The 18,709-nt window shown below is 38.6% G+C and overlaps 2 protein-coding genes across 2 annotated transcripts; one reads left to right on the forward strand and one right to left on the reverse strand.

The window, feature by feature from the left end:
- Nucleotides 1–215: 215 nt before the first annotated feature.
- lsg1 (large 60S subunit nuclear export GTPase 1) lies at nucleotides 216–6,096 on the reverse strand. Its single transcript, XM_042007128.1, has 14 exons — nucleotides 5,883–6,096; nucleotides 5,541–5,667; nucleotides 5,047–5,167; nucleotides 4,880–4,966; nucleotides 4,615–4,701; nucleotides 4,454–4,514; nucleotides 3,986–4,162; nucleotides 3,482–3,832; nucleotides 3,200–3,301; nucleotides 2,950–3,093; nucleotides 2,721–2,844; nucleotides 2,482–2,561; nucleotides 950–1,120; nucleotides 216–788 (listed from the first exon to the last, which is right to left on the reverse strand). The coding sequence occupies exons 1-14, from the start codon at nucleotides 5,982–5,984 to the stop codon at nucleotides 609–611; spliced, it is 1,914 nt and encodes a 637-aa protein (XP_041863062.1). The 5' UTR covers nucleotides 5,985–6,096; the 3' UTR covers nucleotides 216–608.
- Nucleotides 6,097–8,602: 2,506 nt separating this feature from the next.
- On the forward strand, nucleotides 8,603–10,112 carry fam43a (family with sequence similarity 43 member A). The gene has a single exon (XM_042007365.1). It carries the CDS (start codon nucleotides 8,809–8,811, stop codon nucleotides 9,847–9,849), a length of 1,041 nt encoding a protein of 346 aa, XP_041863299.1. The 5' UTR covers nucleotides 8,603–8,808; the 3' UTR covers nucleotides 9,850–10,112.
- The last annotated feature ends 8,597 nt before the right edge of the window (nucleotides 10,113–18,709 follow it).

The following is an 18,709-nucleotide window of genomic DNA, read 5'->3' on the forward strand; positions in this document are numbered from 1 at the left end:
TTTTCTGTTGTCACACATGAATTAAGTTTGATTTATTTAAATGTGTCAACACTCAAACGTTTGTTTCTAAAGCTCTTCAAGGTGTTTTCTCCCTATAATCGTTAAGTCTGTGCATGAAATAGTCATAAAATAAAATCTCTATTCTATACCACACACAACAAAAACAAAAGGAAACCAATTTAAAGATGGAGAAAAGTAGCAAAGAAGTTACACACTTACTTAAAAACATTTGTTTAATTTTGTTTGGTGGAATAAATCATTACTAAATGTGGATAAAGACAGCCTACCAAACATTAATTTCAATGTAAAATGAAGAGGGTGTCTTGTGACTTAATTTCTATTAACTGTAAATTTCATTATGCATATCAAGCCTATCAGCTCCTGTAACTGATGAGCCAGTTGATAGAATGCTTTGCATCAACAATCTCCAAACCAGTGCAGTATATGATAGATTACACAACTCATAGGTTTGGATCAAAACCTCTCCATATTCACCCCCAAAACAATTCAGCATCAATTCCCTTGGAATCACATTTGAACTGCACTTTAGTTTTTTTTATTCCATCTGAAATAATCTGACTTAAAAAGCATAGATTTTCACATCGTCATCAAGCATCCAGATGCTTGGTGATTCTGCGTAGTTTTTCCTTCTTGTTCCTGTTGCTATGTTTTTTCCAGGGTTTGCCAGCAACCATCTCCGACTGAGAGTTGCCTGGGCCGACAGGTCCGCTGCCCGGTTTGTAGCCCATAACAGACTGAACTCCTTTGGTTAGTGCTCGCACGTTCTCCTACAAGACGTCCAATAACAATTAGGCAATTTAATATAACAACAAATTAAACACAACTACAATGTTTGCCTTTTTTGTTTCCCTTTCTTTAAAAAATGATGATGATGGTCAACATGATTAATTTGTTTTAGATGTATAAGAGATAAATAGGTGTATTTTACCTGATGGAAAAAGTTCTTGTCAACAACATTTTCAATTCTCTTGATTTTCTTTTTGTTGGTTACTGTGGAGAGGTCCCAGATGTCTGAGTCTTTATTCTCAAACTTGCTGTGCTTTGGCTGGAAGTCTTCAGCATTAATGTGTGGGGGAGGATGGCAGTACAGAAGCTTGCCCTGTGAGGAGTACACATTTATGGAGTGGGTTAGGGAGAGGATATTAGGTAAACTTCACAATCCTGAGGGAAAGTCAGATCTGGGCACAAAGCTGCAGTCTGTCGATTCCACAAAAACAGAGGAGAAACATAAAGGAAGCGGAGGAGACATTCAGCTACCCTAGTAAAGAAAACTGAAGACCACTTTGGGTTTTCTATCATATAAAACGTAATTTTGCAGACACTCAAATGATTGGTTTTTGTCAAACAATGACTCATAGTCAATCACTTGTCCCTAGTTAGGAGTCAATTACCCGAGTTCTGTCACACTTCTTGATGAAGCTTCCCATCTCATATTGGAACAGAGAAGAATTCATGGAATTGTGAAAAAGGCTAATAAACACGGCACCACCAGAGAATCTAAAAATGTGTGTGCACCTCCCTGGACAGAGGCAGATACCTTGAATTGTTGTACTGAAGATAATATGGAAATGAGTCAAATGTAAATAAAGCCCAACTTCAGCCCAACAGGTCTGTGCACAAAGTTCATGATGTAAAATAAACAATGCCTATTTTAATTATTTCCATTCTTGGACCGCTTCTTTTTTCTCTTTACTTGCTCCCTCTTGGCGTAATTCTTAGAAAGTTTGGCATGTCCTTTCATTTTTATGCCGACGACAGCCAGTCGTCTCAATTTTCCCCTGAGAAAAAAGTGCATCTTTAGCAAAACCATTACTTGATTGTATAGAGGAAATTAAGGTATGGATGTTATTTAATTTTCTTCATTTTAATAACAGAAAGACTGGGGTGTTGCTATTTGGGCCCAGGGATGCAAACAAGGGTCCAGTTGACCAGGGGTTCTTGACTAATTATTTAAAACCTGCAGCAATAAACCTTGGGGTGCACTAAAATGGTAACCTCAGACTTGACTCACAAATGTTAAAGGTCGTATACTGCATCCTTTTTAATTATTTTTTTCAGGTTTTCTTTTCATTTTCATTAATAGGAACAAAAAAATTAGACAGCCTCCATTAATAAATATTTTACATCATGCAACTTTTAACAGCTGCTGAGGAATCTAAGCTAAAACACGGAACAACACGATACAAGTGAAGCCTTTCACGGTCTGCTTTGTTGTGTGATGCTGCAGGAAAGCAGAAAGTTGCAATAAGATGAAAAAAAAAATTTTAATTAGTCAATTATTTTTGCTTAGTTTTTCATCTGAAAAATTTTGTATTTATTAAGATTGCAGAGATTTCTTTAACAGCTGAGTACCCATTTAGAGGCTCTTCAAACTCTGTCCAACATTTTGGCCCCTACTGCAATAAATGTAACCAAAATAACCGAAGGAACTTTCAGAAATGACCCAGCTGTAAGACTTACACTGACATAATCCTTTAGGATGTACCGGGCTGATCTTGGCTGATCAGGCTGGCCGTGTGATGTCATAAAACCCCTCATGTCTGAAACACAAGAAAAGACAAAATAACTTCCTCTATACAACGTTTCTCAATAGTTTATACAAAGTTCTTCACTGTCACAAAAATGTTCAAATAAGAAAAATACAAAAACACTGGTTTAATATCAGTTTTTTCTCTGTAGAAAATGTCTGGTAGCCTCACATCCATATGCCATCAGCAGCTCCTCAGAGGTGGGGGTCCTGTTAGGGTCTTCATCTTCACGTGGTCTGATGATGTTGATGCCATATGTTCCTTCTAATACATGCCGAGGGATTGTTTGGCATACGTACCAAATCCGTTAAGGACATATACACTGTAAAAAACTGCCGACGCAGTTTATAAATGTATAGAAACACCAGTAGGCTCCAGTTATTTGTTGCATAAAGGATATAAAGGACACTGCAGGTACATGATCTCTCATCTGATCAATAGGGAGAATACCACAGCATATCATCTCAGCTTTGGTAGAAACAAAGGAGGGCATGACTAGACCTGGGCAGTCACAGAGACACAGGCCTGGCTCCACGTAGAGTGTCTGTGATAAATGTCAAGAAAGGGCAAAGAAAACAAAAGTAGTGACATTTAAAGCTATTTAGTAACAGAAAGTATGAGTTAACTTTGTGTGGCAAGTGGAGCTGTACCTGGAAGTGCTTAGTGTGTCCAGGAGTGGCTGAAACAGACACCTTCTTGTTCCTTAAAATAGTGTTAATTGAGGAGCTCTTTCCTACATTGGGATACCCAACCTGTTGAATCCAAAGACAGTGAAAATTGCTGTTTCATTTCCTTCCAAAGTGTAGAACTCCTACAGTAAGCTGTTCAGAACTAACTCACTTCCGTGTTACATGAATCTATAGGAATAAAAATTTAAATCAGAAAGCTTGAAGAGTGTCTTCATTGCTGCATGCACTGCTGGTTTTACCCACCAGTCCCACTGTAAGTTGTCCATCTTTACATCTGGACCCTTTATGTGAAGCTTTAAACATGTTCAGCAACTCCTCCTTGTGCAGCAGTCGGCTGGAGTTATGGAAGCCTTCACTGGATGAGCCTGCACTCCCTCCTTCCGCTTCCTCCTCGCCCTCGGAGCAGGTCTGCCAGTCTTCCTCATCAACGCTTACATGATCGAGCTGCTCTTCCTCTACGTCACTCTGTTCTCCTTCTTCTTTCTCCTCTGTTTTCTCTCCACCCACCCCTTTATGGCTCATGGCTTCATTACATGGTGATCTGTCTTCCTCTGGATCACTCTCTACACATTCTGGATCGTCCACTTCCATGCCCTTGAAGAAGAAACATTTCACATTTTGGTTACAGGGTTTTATTTGGAGCACAAAGTTTAAGCACTTTAAAGAGAAGTCTGACAGCATCACCCTGCCTAAGAAGACAAACCAAAGGGATACTCAGAGTTGAATGTACAGCATTCACCTCCTCACCTTTTCCTCTGCATCCAGCCTGTTGCTCTCAGCCAGGGCAGACCAGAAAACTGCCCTTAGTCCCTCTTTCTCAAAATATCTGGCCCAGACTCGCCTCTGCTCTCTGGTCAGCAGGTCTGCCTTGTTCACCAGAAGGATGTTGACCTTATCCGGTGACACCTCTTTCACATAAGACTCCTGAATGCACACATCATAAGAGACGATTGACTGTCTTTGGAGCAAAAATGTAAATCTCACCTTCATGAAGCACTTTATCTGGCTATAAGCAACATTTGTGGGCAATTAATGAATGTTTATTTTATAAATTTCTTTTATCATTTTACTTAAATATTAGTATATTGAGGATAGTAAACAAGGATGGGCAGAGCATCAAAGAACACCCAAAACTGTAACTTAGAGAAGTCCTATGTGTCATTGTGTTACACAAGAAAGTTCAGTTAAGTTCCATTAGTTAAATAATGGACTTACCAGGTCAACACATCTGAACAGCAAAGGATTTCTGGCATCAACAATCTGTACGATGACGTCACTATGGAACAATGGTTTTGCTTTAAACATCTCATAATGAGGATTTCACATTAATGACAGATTCATGTAATCTGACAGCACAGCATCACTTTAGTTTCTACCTCCTCTCGATCACTCTCCAAAGCTGTCTCCAGAATTCAAGGTTCCTCTCAAATGGAGTAAGAATTAACTTCTGTTCCTCCTCCAGTCTTTGAAAATAACAGTGACAGTTAGATGACTGGCAGATAATCCAGATTTATCATAGCCCATTAAAAAGTAAATAAACTAAATCTTTGATTAAGCTTAAAATTTTTGAGTTTTTTATTTGTACTTTGCACTGTCTCAGTTGCAAAAGCTGACTTAGAAAAAAAAAAAGACTAAACATACTGTGCAAGCTCTCGTCTCCACAGCAGGAAGCTGTCTTTTTCAGCCAGCTGAAGTGCATCTGGACTGGTGCTTTCATCCCAGTGGGGGCTGCGAACACAAATAAGACACCCCTTTTAAATGAAAAGTGTATCTAAATGTTGTAAAATAAATTAAATCTATTTACTTACCGTCGGGGTATTCTGAGGAAATGCTTGTTGTCTTCATGCAGTTTCTTCAACCTGGTTTTCTCCTCAGCTGTTAATAAGCCTGCTCTGGCTTCAGCTGGCACAAACTTTATGTTGAGTTTCTCTACAAAAACAAGGAAATAAACAAACAAAAATAAACAAATTGCAGAAACAACCACAACAACAACAAACTAAAAACTTTAATTTCAGCTGAGAACAATGATACATTTGAGATTCCGTGAGTCCAATTTTCTCTCAGTTGCATTTTATACATTAATAAATACCACATGCTCATTCAGCTTCATACAAAAAAAGAAATCAACATTCACTGAGACAAAAAAATAAAAAAAATAAAAAAACATGCATATGGGCTTGGATTTTTCAATGCTAAGAAAGCAAATATTATCCTCACTTTTTAGTGGCATCCATAAAAAAAAAAGTTAAGTGAAAAACATACACTTTTTAAATTTATTTTCTGTTTATTTGTATGTCTTTACCTGCAACAAACTCTGTCCCTGCCAGTTCAGCAGTGGCTAAAAAGTCATCCATAGAATTTTGTTCTGTCACTGACTGCAGGTTCAGCCGACCCCAGTCGTAGCCATCGTTCAGTTCACTGGTGTGAAGCTGGAAGTTCAAGACAAATGTCAGCTCAATAACTAATATTTGTGGCACACCAGACCTGGCACAAGCTGCGAATCCCACTCATTACAAACATTTATGATTTTCACAACTCCTCAGTGCTTGTTGTATATATATATATAAAATATGACAAAGCCACAGTCAGATATAATCTATGCCTTATTTTATACAGAATTAAGCTAGTTTTGACCATGTCATACCCATGAGTCGCCCCTCTTGTTTCCTCGGCTTCCGTGAAGTTTCTCCCGTATTAGAGCTCTGCCCAATCCTCCTCCTCCTCCTGCTGCTTTCTTTTTTCCCATATCAACCTTTGAAGTTACCACAAATCTCTGAAATAAAAAAACTAGACTATCTCTGTCAACAACAACGCAATTCCATGTGGATTGCGTTGTAGTCGTAGAATGCGGAAGTGGAACAAACCAATTGAAACCCACATCCGGGAACTAATTACGGGCTGCGTAAGATATCTTCAATACTGTTTTTTTTTATAGTGAGTTAATTAATCTGTTAAATAGTTTATAAGACAATACTATAATATTCCCCAGTTTGTTTATCAACCAAAGTGGTTGTTGACAAAACTACTATTGTGGTACAACCCGACTTCCTGTCCATCTTTCAAATGTGCTCTGAAGAAACCAGCACAAGGCAAGGCAAGGCAGTTTATTTATATAGCACATTTCATGTACAGGACAATTCAAAGTGCTTTACATAAAACAAAGACATTACAGATATTTAGAATAGTAAAAGGTATCAACATATAATCAACACATAATCACAATAAAATAATAAATTACATTAAAATGATCAAAAGCAAGATAAGTTAAAAAAGTTACCGTGCAGATTTCATGCATAGGCGCATGAGAAAAGAAGTGTTTTTAACCTGGATTTAAAAATGTCAACATTTGGGGAAAGTTTAATCTCCACTGGCAGTTTGTTCCATTTGTTTGCAGCATAACAGCTAAATGCTGCTTCTCCATGTTTAGTCTGGACTCTGGCCTGGACTAGTTGACCAGAGTCTTTGGACCTAAGAGCTCTGCTAGGTTTATATTCTCTGAACATGTCACAGATGTATTCTGGGCCTAAACCATTCTGGGATTTGTAAACAAGCAGAAGGGTTTTAAAATCTGTTCTGTGACTGACTGGAAGCCAGTGTAAAGATTTCAAAACTGGTGTGATGTGTTCAGATCTCTTAGTCCTGGTTAAAACTCTAGCAGCAGCGTTCTGGATGAGCTGCAGATGTTTAATGCTCTTTTTAGGAAGTCCTGTTAAAAGACCATTACAGTAATCCAGTCTACTGGAGACGAATGCATGGATGAGTTTCTCCTGGTCTTTCTGGGAGACTAAACTTTTAATTCTGTTGATGTTTCTGAGCTGGTAAAAAGCTGTCTTAGTGACAGCTTTGATGTGGCTGCTGAAAGTCAGGTCTGAGTCTATCAACACTCCCAGGTTACGAACTTGGTTGGTGATTTTAAGATCCCGAGTCTCCAGGTGTTTGCCAATGCTGACCCTCTTCTCTTTGCTACCAAACAGAAATGACAGACCTTCCTAAGCCATAACTTGACATGTTTATGTAAATAAGGTCCTCAGTTGTTAATGGTCAAAAGTAAAATGAAATCTGATGTTCAAAACAAATGTTTTTGTCGATTTTGTTTTAAAGTAGATTTTTTTACTCTGCAATTGTCCGTCTGTAATACAAACGTCAAGGAGATTAATCGACGCACTTCAATTAAGAACCACAAGATGGCAGCATATGTCATGAGAATGATCACAGCCAGGCCAGGTAGCTTCAACTTAACTTTTGCAGACCTAACTGATAACTGAAACCTAATTAGAGTCAATTCATTGGTGTGATTGTTTAAGATTAAGGGATATTCAATTGATTCATTTAATTTATGAAGTTTAAATGTAAAAATTCACTTTGAATTTCTATAAAATTATTTATATGGGGTGGACATATTTTTAATCCAATTTTAAATCATGCTTTTTCATGAGGAAAAATATCTTAAAACAGAAATATAAAGGAATATTCAGCGGATATATTACGATAATAATATTAGTTTAACATCTCTTTTCAGTGTCATTTATCTTATAACCTAATTGCAATGCAGGTTTAAACATATTTTTTGGGGAATTTTTTAACCACTAGTGCAAAATTACAGCTCTGTATTTTATTTTAAAACTAATATTAGATTACTTTTTTCTTTGCTACGATGTGTACATTTTCTTGCAGGAAAACTCATAAAACAGAATGATTATAAAGTGTAATTATTTATTATTGGATAGGATAAAATAACTTGGGATAGGATTAAATAAGTTTCACTTCTTCCTACCCCTTTTCAGACATGTTAACTGGATACATTTGTTATGTGTGTTATGTACATTGTTAGGCGCGTGTATGTATGTATGTGGATATATAGAGAGATAAGTTTGTGTATCATTGTGTATATTGATATAAAACAAATTTAATTATTAATTAATTATTAATTATAATGATTTATTTATTCGGGGTTCTATATGTTCACATGTGTATAGATGTATGTGTTTGTGTGTGTGTGTGTGTGTGTGTGTGTGTGTGTGTGTGTGTGTGTGTGTGTGTGTATGCATATATGTATGTATGTATGTATACAGTGTCAAAGATCTTTTATTTATTTAATATTTGGTATGTATTATGTTTTGTACAACGACTTTGACATGTCTGTAATAAATTCCGTAAATGAATATATAATTACAGATAACTATTGTAAGGTGTTCTTTTAAATAGTTTAATTTAACGTGGTGTTTCAGTTTATGCCTTCAGACGTTTTTGTATGCATCCATTTGAAAACGGAACAGGAACGTTGGTTCAGCCCCCCCTGCAGTCACGCTGAAATGGTTTCTCCCTGTTTATAACCTGTGAGGCTCATTCTTGAGCAGCAGATTGAGCTTAACACTGCCATGAAAAGCACGAGCTCTTATAATGGACCTAGCACTTCAGAGGATGGACAGATAAAGTGCGGCGGCGTTGCGTTTCGCTCTTATAGAATAGTTCACATATGACCTGACGAGCAGAAAACGCATTTAGAATTTAGTAATAAGTTTTTTTTTCTTTCTCTCTCAGTGTTGCTGTTGAATTTAAACAGCAATAAAATGCTGCCTTGGAAGAAGAACAAGTTCGATCTGATTGAGGAAGACAAACAGTCCAAGCAGAAGGGCTATGCGGTGAGTCTAAACTACTCTGCGCTCACCTCTTTCGCCAAGTCCTGCCCCGAGAGCGCACTCAACAGGGTGGGCAGCATGTTCAAGTCAAAGAGAAAAAAGGTGAAGATAACTAGCGATGACCCCACATACACTGTGCTATACCTGGGGAATGCCACCACCATCCAGTCTAAAGGAGATGGCTGCACTGACGTTGCGGTGAGCAAAATCTGGGGCAAAAGCGAGATGGGCAAGAACGGCACCAAGATGAGGCTGACCATCAGCTCGCAGGGTATCCGGATGGTGCATGTGGATGACAAGGCCAGGAGGCCGGGACACTTGTACTTGCTGCACCGGATAACCTACTGCGTCGCGGATCCGCGGCTACCCAAGATTTTTGCTTGGATTTACAGGCACGAGATGAAGCACAAAGCTGTGATGCTGCGCTGCCACGCTGTCCTGGTGTCCAAGCCAGAGAAGGCAAAAGCCATGGCTCTGCTGCTGTACCAAACCTCGGCCACAGCCCTGGCCGAGTTCAAAAGACTTAAACGAAGGGACGATGCCAGGCACCAGCAGCAGCAGCTCATAGGGGAGCAGACCATCCCGTTGGTCCCGATCAGGAAGCTGCTGAACGGTCAGTGTTACTACAAACCACCGGTGGAGCGCAGCCGGAGCGCGCCCAAGCTGGGCTCCATCACAGAGGACTTAGTCGGGGAGGAAGAAGAGGAGAAAGCGATGCACTTTGAGTGTGAGGACATTTTGGACACGGACCGTGATTGTGTTTCTAACGCTAAACAGGAGTTAACTCAGATTATTAATGACTTGGGGGAGATGAGCATAGGAAACGACGTGCAGAGTCTGAAAGCTGACCTCAGAGTCACCAGACTGCTCTCTGGGGAGAGCACAGGGAGCGAATCCTCCATAGAAAGCAACCAGGAACCCCCTCCACTTAGTAATGGTCTTGAGGAGGTTAAGGTGGTGGAAATAGTCTGAATGACTTTAGGCATTTCTGGGCATCTTTGACGCATTCCTTTGTTGAGTCACAATGTCTCCACAAACAACATTTCCTCAGCTGCGTGTTTGTCTGATCGGTGCCTCTACAACTATCTGAGAGAATCCAGAGATTACTTGAGGTTCTGGGACAAATAGCGCACCCAGAAACTCAGTCAGGCTACTGAATGATACTTTTTGTAAACACAGAAAAAGGTGGAAAAAAACAAAACAAAACAAAAAACAAACAAACAACAAAAACAAAACATAACAAGTGCATGCACGTTTGAGAGATGAGCGTTTGAACCGACAAAATCCCAGTGCGCCTCAGGACGCACGGCAGTAATTCCATCTCTTCAATTTAAGAGGATTTGTTGTAGCATCAAGCTTGTTTACCTAATGTATTTTTTTCTCCCTTTTTTTAAAACTTGAAGTGGCGATTTTCTACGAAATTATGCCTATCTTGATAAAAATAAATAAATAAATAAATAAAAAAGAAACAGCATTCCGTTTTTAAAGCACGTTTTGTTCCTGAGTGGTTTCATTGAGTCTCAATAAGCACCCTTAATTTTTCCTGTCAGGGCGCTTCTGTGACAGATCGTTTTTATTTTTGCACTGTTGTGTTGACTTACTGTGTACATAATGCTTGTCAGTATGTTGTCTGAAACATAAATGTAATATCTTTGCTGTGCAAAAGAAAAAAATACCTTTTATGTATGAAGATGTAAAGCAAGATGATTTAATGATGTTATTTTTAAAAGAAATATAAAAAGTGAACCTCATAGAATTATTAATAAAAAGAAAATGACAAAAAGAAATCATTGAATGATTGTGTTGACAACTTTCTTTTAGAGTGACTCAATATAAGTAGGGATTTACCTGGAGTTCCTTCAAATGAAGTCAGCTTTGTGTTGCTAAATTCAATAGTCAGAAAAAAGCTTGAGAACTATATTTCCTGCATGTTATATAAGCATGAATATTTATGTTGTTATAAATGTGCATTCATTTAATAATCTGTCCGGTTATTTATCTTATTATCCTTTTCAACCAAATTGCTTTAATGAACCGAATGTGAGATACTTAGTTGAGGCCCAGTCATTCTGATTGGCCTCAAGGAAGGCAGGCCACACGTGAGGACAGCAACACAAGAACAAGCTGCTGGAACATCACATGGGTCCCGTAATGATAAGGCAGCAGTAGCAACAGACGTCCTTTCACATTAATGTGTTGATTGTCCTCCCTCAGACAGACACTGATGCTAATCTTTAGAGATTCAAACCATTTCTGCAAATATGTATGCCACAGGTTCTAATGGATGCAGTCATGCCCTTCTGCCAGAACATATATTTAATCCATATTGACCCTATATGAAATCAGAACATCTGTGTTCACCGTGTTATGTCATTTTGACTTCATAAAAAAAAAAAATCACCCCTGCAAGAACCACTGATAATATCAGTTCCTTCTCTGAGATGTCACTACACCAGACTTAATATGTGATGTACCCACAGAGAAAAGAAGACAGTCACATCTCACGGCACCTCTTGTGAGCAGTGGCCAGTGACTGGTGTGACAGTGACACTGGTTCTGTTGCTTTAAGTATGGAAAACCTGTCACTTTCCTTTCACAGACATCACCTAGCATAAATTTATCTAGATGACGCAGATATGACTTAGTTATTTTCTTATTAAGCCTATCAGAACAAGACATGAGCAGGCTAACTGCAACCCAAAGGGAAATGAATATAGAGATCATGAATTTAACAAAGCTCCCCTAAACATAGTGAGGTATTCATTAAAACAACAAAAACACTCCCACAATGGTTTTAAAATAAGATCTGGAGACACAGGGTTAATGTATTCCAGCCAGCGACTGTTGAGCCCTATAAAAAGCTTCAGAACGGCTCATTATGAATTGATGTGCCTTCAGGAGAACACATACACACTCTGTGAATAGATACTGCCTTATTTGTGGCTTGTCACACAGACATGTTGAGCTAAAATAGGAACAGAGCATAGAAACCCACACACTTAATTTCTCTTCCTCATGTGACGTGATGCCTCATCTATACCAGCTGTAGCTTCATGAAACCATCCTTTACCACAAAGACAGCATGACATCTGCATGTACCCAGCTTTGAATGCACCAACATAAAGCCATTTGTGTGCTGTTGGTACCTTTTATGGCCACTCAGTGCTTTTATAGGTGGATGTTTCTCCCTGACCTACATTCTCATATACAGCATTTCTTGTGTCCTGCCTCAGTAGCAACAGCTGAGGTCTTGCAATCTCTTGGGGTTAACTGGCTATCAGCCACTCGTGCAGCCGGCCCACTCACACAACTAAAGGCTTGAAAGTGTTTGCAGAACACGTTTCAAGCTGCTGAGGAAGAAAACTGAAGTTCCTCACAGATAGCAGATTTACAAAAAGAGATGTTTTGGTATTCATTTGTCATGTTCACTTTTTCCTTGAACAAACAGGTGTTTGCCTGAGCTACTGTCAGGCACGTGAGTCTCAGATGAAAGACAACAGACTGTCTATTTTGTTTTTCAAAACTGTGTATTTTTCTCTGTGATTAGATCCCAGATTTTTTCACTTATTAATCAATGTTGCAATCACAACAGTGGAAAGTGCAAAAATATAAAAAATCAGTCACACGCGACAAAGAAAAGAGGCGACTCTTCAACAATGACATGTTGCAAAGGGTCTAAACTATTTAACCAAAATGGTGGCAGACGTTATGTTAAATAATGGTATATGTTTCTATTCTATTCTAATTCTATTTATCCAGACCACAGGACAATTTTCCTCTTTTTTGATGCAGTAATGGCATTACAGGTTCTTACATTTTATTTCCCCTTAATGGTATAGTTTTTTTTTTATTTTTTATTTTGTAGTGGATGCAGTGAAAAACACGTGATCCTTAAAAAAATATATCTACTTCTCAATACATGCAGTCATTGTCAGAAGATAATCACTAAAGATTTTATTGCAGTACCTCCTAAAGACCTGAAAACCACAGGCAAATGTTTGGATGTCTGGCCTTATGTCGTACCTCTGTCCTTCACACATAATGAACCTCTCACCATATTTATGTCTGAAGGACTGCAATGCTCTGTCAATACTGTGAAACAAGTAATTTTCACAGGACTCTCCAAAGGGATTAATAAAGTATTTCTATTCTATTCTATTATAGCCTTATAATTTAAACTTCACATAGCATCCTAACTGGTTTGGTAACAAGGTGTAGATAATATTGTCTTGTTCCATATTTCTGCATAAAGTACACGTGACACAAAAGGAAATGCTTTGTACAATAAATGTTACTATTGGAAAGCTTGTTTAGTTCCCTTTAAACTGTGCCACAATTGTAAAGAAATTAAAAGGTATTGTAGTTGTAAATCTTTCAACCCATACTGCAATGTTATGTGTTGTGGGTCACTGTAGCTGTAAACCCTGTCAGGAGATTGGGTTGGAGGACATTGTATTGTTATCTATGCTACACATGGAAGCCTTTTATTAAAATGAGCAAATGGCTCTGAAAAGAGAATGATGTTTACACCTTATCTATCCCAGGACAAAAATGAGTCTGACAACCTGAGTTTGGCCTGACAGAGGCAGATGAGCAGAGGTTCCTTACTGTTTCTAGTTGGACAATGCCACAGGGCATCACTGTACCAGATCACTGCCAGTGTCAGGCAGCCACACAGTTTAATTTTGAATCATTAAATCTGTTTGTCTATAATGCATGAGAAAAGCTGGGCAAGCATGAGAGCTGTCAGCATGTTCCCAGATCTGATTACACCAGCAGCCTGAGAGACGTCAGAGTGCAGAGGTAATTTGTGACTCTCTCGTGTTGGGAGTGGGCCAACGTGGAAACCTAGGCTACTAGAGACATTTAATATAAAGGCTGCAACAACGCCACCATGGGCTTTCACCTAAGGAAACCTATTTATCACTTTCAGAAGAGACACAGGTTTGTTATACTAATAAGAACAGGACAGTTGTCCCATTAAAATACAAGTAAAAGTTACTAATATATTTAAAAAAATTCAATAAGATTAAAAATAGCTGAGGCTTACTAATGGGGGTGGGGCAAGTCAACTGACGAGGTATCTCAGATCACCTCAAATCACACACAGTGCCACCTAAAACCAAACCCAGAAGTGCAGAAGTTCACAGCACTCAAAAAATAGGTGCCACTCCCAGAAGAGTCCATTACCACTACAGGAAGTCCTCAACTACAGAAAAAGTAAAACACAAAATGAATAGAACATAAGAACCCTAACCTTAGTTAGTTCACACACACACGCACGCACACACACACACACACACACACACACACACACACAAAATCCCTGGATAACAGAGCTTCTTTGCAGTCCAAACACGTCCCACCAGTGATGCAACAAACAGCTGGAAAAAGCAAAAAAAAAAAAACCCAACAACATTTTATGTTGAAAGTTAAAAATAAGAAAATTAAAACAAAAACTGGCTGCACAAAAAGCACAGAATCTTAAACATAAAAACACCAGAGTGAACAGGGACTCTGGACAGAACAGGCTCCAGTCTTGGATAAAACACAACAGGAGTTCCAGCAGCTTACACCAAAGTCAGAGCAAAGCAGCAGCGTTAGCAGCATCAATCCAGGCCAATCTGACACTCCTCTGGCCACTCAAACAGGTGGAAGTTTGACACTTCTCCAGCTTTTAATGTGTGCCAGCAATGATCAAACCAAGCCTTACTGAAGGTAACCCACAGGAGGACAATCTGTGGCACCAGAAGCCACTTAACCAGGGACGGTCTGGGGTTGAAATTCAGCCAAGGAGTTGGTTTGGAAAGGTCTTTTATCTAATCGCACAAAGGATGCAAGTGGAACCATAATTTAACGCAAATACTTTTCTTGGTAGTATAAAAACACAACATATAACATCTAAACATATGAACGTGTGTGAGCGTGTTTAATGATAAGAACAAATAAATAAAAAATAAAACAAGCAGTTTATCTAAACCAAAGCAAATTTTTACAGACTTCTACTGAATCTACTGGCTTCAACTGAGTTGTACTGACTCTACTGAGTCAACAAGCATTTGAGCAGTACTCTGGTCTGTGCACACAGGGAGTTTTTCTTTCAGTAGGGAAGCCACTTTCTCTTAATACCAGATCTAGATCTTTAGAAGCTGGACATGCATACATATCAAAACCCTGATTTTCATCTCGCTGTATCCCTGGCTCAGTTCCCTGGACCTTGCCTTTTCCTGTGGATCCTGCACGGCTATATCTGCATGAACAGAACATCAGTAATGACGAAGAAGAGCAATAACTCATCATCATTGGAAAGAAAACAGATAGGCCTATCTAATTCAGAAACCCACTGACAGACCTGCAGGAGTGGATTGGCTTATTCTTTCTGACTGGAGTTGGATCAGCATGTGACAACTTAATGTAATTCTATGCAGCAGCTTTTTGCCAACCCAGTCCTGCACACTGCACCTGTACCTGGCACTGTTGTTCTTGTGGTTCCTGCTCCTTTCCTTCATCTCCTCCTTCTGCTCATCTTCGTCCATCTCCTGCTCCTGTCCCTCCACATCTATCACTTGGTCACTCCTCAGTCCTATAACTGACACTGGCCTTGTCAGCTAACAACAATAACAGCAAAAATGATAACGTTGAAGTCCTTTTGGAAAGAATTCACACTGTTAGCATACAAATACAATATAAAAATAAAAAAGAAAAGCTGTAAATTTGTAAATCTATTGATCACTTTAATGTATAATTTTGAGCTGGTAAAAATGGCTGTTATTACTATAGAAACAGAACAGAAAATCAGGATGTATAGTCTATATTTAAGTGGTAGCCTTTTTTTTTAAATTTTGAACACATGCTTTCTCCTGAAATATATTTTACTTTGCAATAAAGACACATGTGTCTTTTTCTGGTCAGCCAGTATTAATTTTATTTTTAATTATTAAAGCATATAAGTGATTTATTCTCGTACAGCGTAACATTAGTCTTGCAGTCTCTCGGGGTTAACTGGCTATCAGCCACTCATGCAGTCGGCCACCTCATATAAATATAGGTTTGAAAGTGCTTGCAGAACACTTTCAAGCTATTGAGGAAGAAAACTAAAGTTCCTCACAGATAGCAGATTTACAAAAAGAGATGTTTTGGTATTCACTTGTCATGTTCTCTTTTTCCTTTATTTCCTTTTTCCCCAGATTATTTTCACCTATAAACGTTGGAATCACAATTATTACCAAAATTATTTAACCAAAATGGGGGCAGACAATGTTAAATAATGGTACATCTTACTTAAAATTCTATTTGTTTAGACTGCAGGACAGTTTTACTCTTTTTTTGAGGCAGTAACAGCACAAAAGTTTCTTATATTTTATATATATATATATATATATATATAAAAAGAAATGTGTGTTCTTATGGTCAGCCAGTATCAATTCTATTTCGAATTATTAAAGTAGATAAGTAATTTGTGCTTGTATAATATGACATTACTGATAATAGGCTTTAATGTTCTGTGTCACCTTAATACATCCAAAAACACAAATACACTATGAGTCTGGGATGATAAGGCCGTGAAGGCAGTGCTTGCTAACCTGCCATGCTGCTGCTGTTTGGTCCTGTGTGACTGGCCTGGATGCTCTCAGCCCCTCCGCCACGGAAAAGCTCTGTCAATTTGGCACATTTGTCTGCATCCTGTGCTAACATATTTTAAAGCCCTCAGCCTCACTCTTTCTTTTCTTGTTTTTTTTTTTATTTTTTTTTTGTAACAGGTAAACAACAGTTTAATGACTGACTGGGCGGCTAAGCCAATCACATTTCAAAAGTAACAAGGACCTGCTCACATTGGCACTACGTGACGTCACCTTCAACATGCCAGGGCCGCAGGTGCAGGCTGGAGACTGAATGAATGAATGTTTGAAGCAATCATGATCACAGCGTTCTTCGTCTTATAAGGGTCGTCTATTGGGCCAGCCAGCCCCTGAGCTCAACAGTGTGTGTTCAGGAGAGCTCAGGGACTGCCCTCAGTGACTGCCACATGCATCTACCACACCCTAATTAATTTGATTGCACACAAGGGCTACTTGTCCCACTACATGTGGATGGAAAACCTGTGAATTTCATGTAATAGTAACAGAGAGCAACATGTTCCAGCATGCCCTCAGTTCATAATTAGATACTGTATGTAGACTGTACCTCAAAACCTAGGGCAGGTGAGGAGGATCTGGATGCATAATACTACTTATTTGTGGCTCAGAAGTGTGTAATTAACAGAAACCCAATTACAGAAATGACTGGTTTACACACAACATACAATTAAGTGTAGCAGATCTTAAAGGCACAGTTGTGGTGGACTTTGTTGGTTTATTTTTGGACTTGACAATGTGTTCTGACTGCATCCTTAAATGGTAGACTGTGTCACACCATATTGGTGTCTGAGTCCAGCTATGACATTTCCAGGGAGGAGGCTAAGTGTGAGACAAAAGACAGGCAGAAAAAGTAATTCTCAAAGTTATATGGCAGCTGTGCTCCACCAGTTGTGCATTTAGGTCATCTAAACAACTGTCTAGATGACCTGTGCATATGAAGACAAAGCTTTATTTCTTTTTTTCTCAAGGCCATTTGTTTGTGTTGGAGATGAGCAAAGACATGCACTGAATGATAATTGAGAAAACGCCTCCCTCAAAATGTGTCTGTAAATCATTCAGATGAAGAGTTCAGAATATGATCTGTTCATTTGTGGATGTTGGTGACATTATCAGAGGTGCCAGCATCACAAAAAGATGGTTGAGACAAAAATAAATAAATAAATAAAAAAATAAATAAATAAAAATAATAATAAATTGTAAAAGAAAAATTACTTAGGCCATTATTTTAGGAAGGTAATGAAAATGAATACATTTGAAACAAAACTAAGGGTTGACAGACAAACTGTGGATGCAGACACTGGAAGTGGAAACGTGCTGGTGAATACATGTTAATTTTATTTGCACCTTAGTTTAGCATGTTAATTAACCTTAAACACAATAGGCTTTGGCTGAAGGGCTTTGCAGTACATCTGTTTGTCCTTCTTGGTGACAACTTTGTATTATTTTACCAAGGTAATGTAGAGAGATTAACTTTGCAGCAAACAATGCAACCTCAGCATTTCCGTAGCATTTAGGTAACAGCTAACAAGTGAAGCAGCAAATTTTGTGTTATACAGTAACTTTTCCTCTTCATTTATCCAAGGTGTACGGCTCACACAAATAAAAATTATCTGACAATGATACAGTAGAAGAGGAATAACCTAAAAGCCTAAATGCAAGTTTTATTGCAAAGCAGCGGACAGTATAGAGTTTCATGAAAACCGAAGATTTCAGCCAAGTAATTGTATGACAATTCAGTGGATCGCCCTGGAGTCATAATTAATTCAGTTTAGCAGAATTTGACCATTCAATCAAAGGTGATGCAATTCCAAAGCACAACAAACCAGTAAACGGTCCAAAACCCAAATCTCTATTTAAAACCCAGCAACCCTAAGCATGTAAACAGCCAGCCAGGTAAACAATAGCAATGGTTTCATAATGGGCAGGAAAAACAGCAAAGATAAAAGACAACCTAAAAAATAGTAACACACAATGCATAACAACTTTAAGAGGAAAAAAAAGCCTGGGAGCTTCTTGGCAGTCCAATTTGAATCAGATCTGTAGTTTTGCTGAGTCAGGATCTTAACCTCTCCATCCCCACCACATGCACGTTGCAGGATACGTTATCTGTACATCTATCATTCAATCAAAACTGCTTACAACTTCCTCTGTGAATCACCCACACTGAAAGTCTCACATGACACCTCACTTGGTCT

The sequence above is a fragment of the Melanotaenia boesemani genome, chromosome 14, assembly GCF_017639745.1.
Source record: "Melanotaenia boesemani isolate fMelBoe1 chromosome 14, fMelBoe1.pri, whole genome shotgun sequence".
NCBI lineage: Eukaryota > Metazoa > Chordata > Actinopteri > Atheriniformes > Melanotaeniidae > Melanotaenia > Melanotaenia boesemani.

What these genes read in the sequence shown, in the direction of transcription:
- lsg1 (XM_042007128.1), bottom strand. Translation starts at nt 5,984, where the DNA reads ATGGGAAAAAAGAAAGCAGCAGGAGGAGGAGGAGGATTGGGCAGAGCT. An exon ending in GACACACTAAGCACTTCCAG is followed by an intron (nt 3,094 to 3,199) that starts GTACAGCTCCAC and finishes CATTTATCACAG; the next exon opens with ACACTCTACGTGGAGCCAGG. An exon ending in GCTGCTGATGGCATATGGAT is followed by an intron (nt 2,562 to 2,720) that starts GTGAGGCTACCA and finishes CTTGTGTTTCAG; the next exon opens with ACATGAGGGGTTTTATGACA.
- fam43a (XM_042007365.1), top strand. Translation starts at nt 8,809, where the DNA reads ATGCTGCCTTGGAAGAAGAACAAGTTCGATCTGATTGAGGAAGACAAA.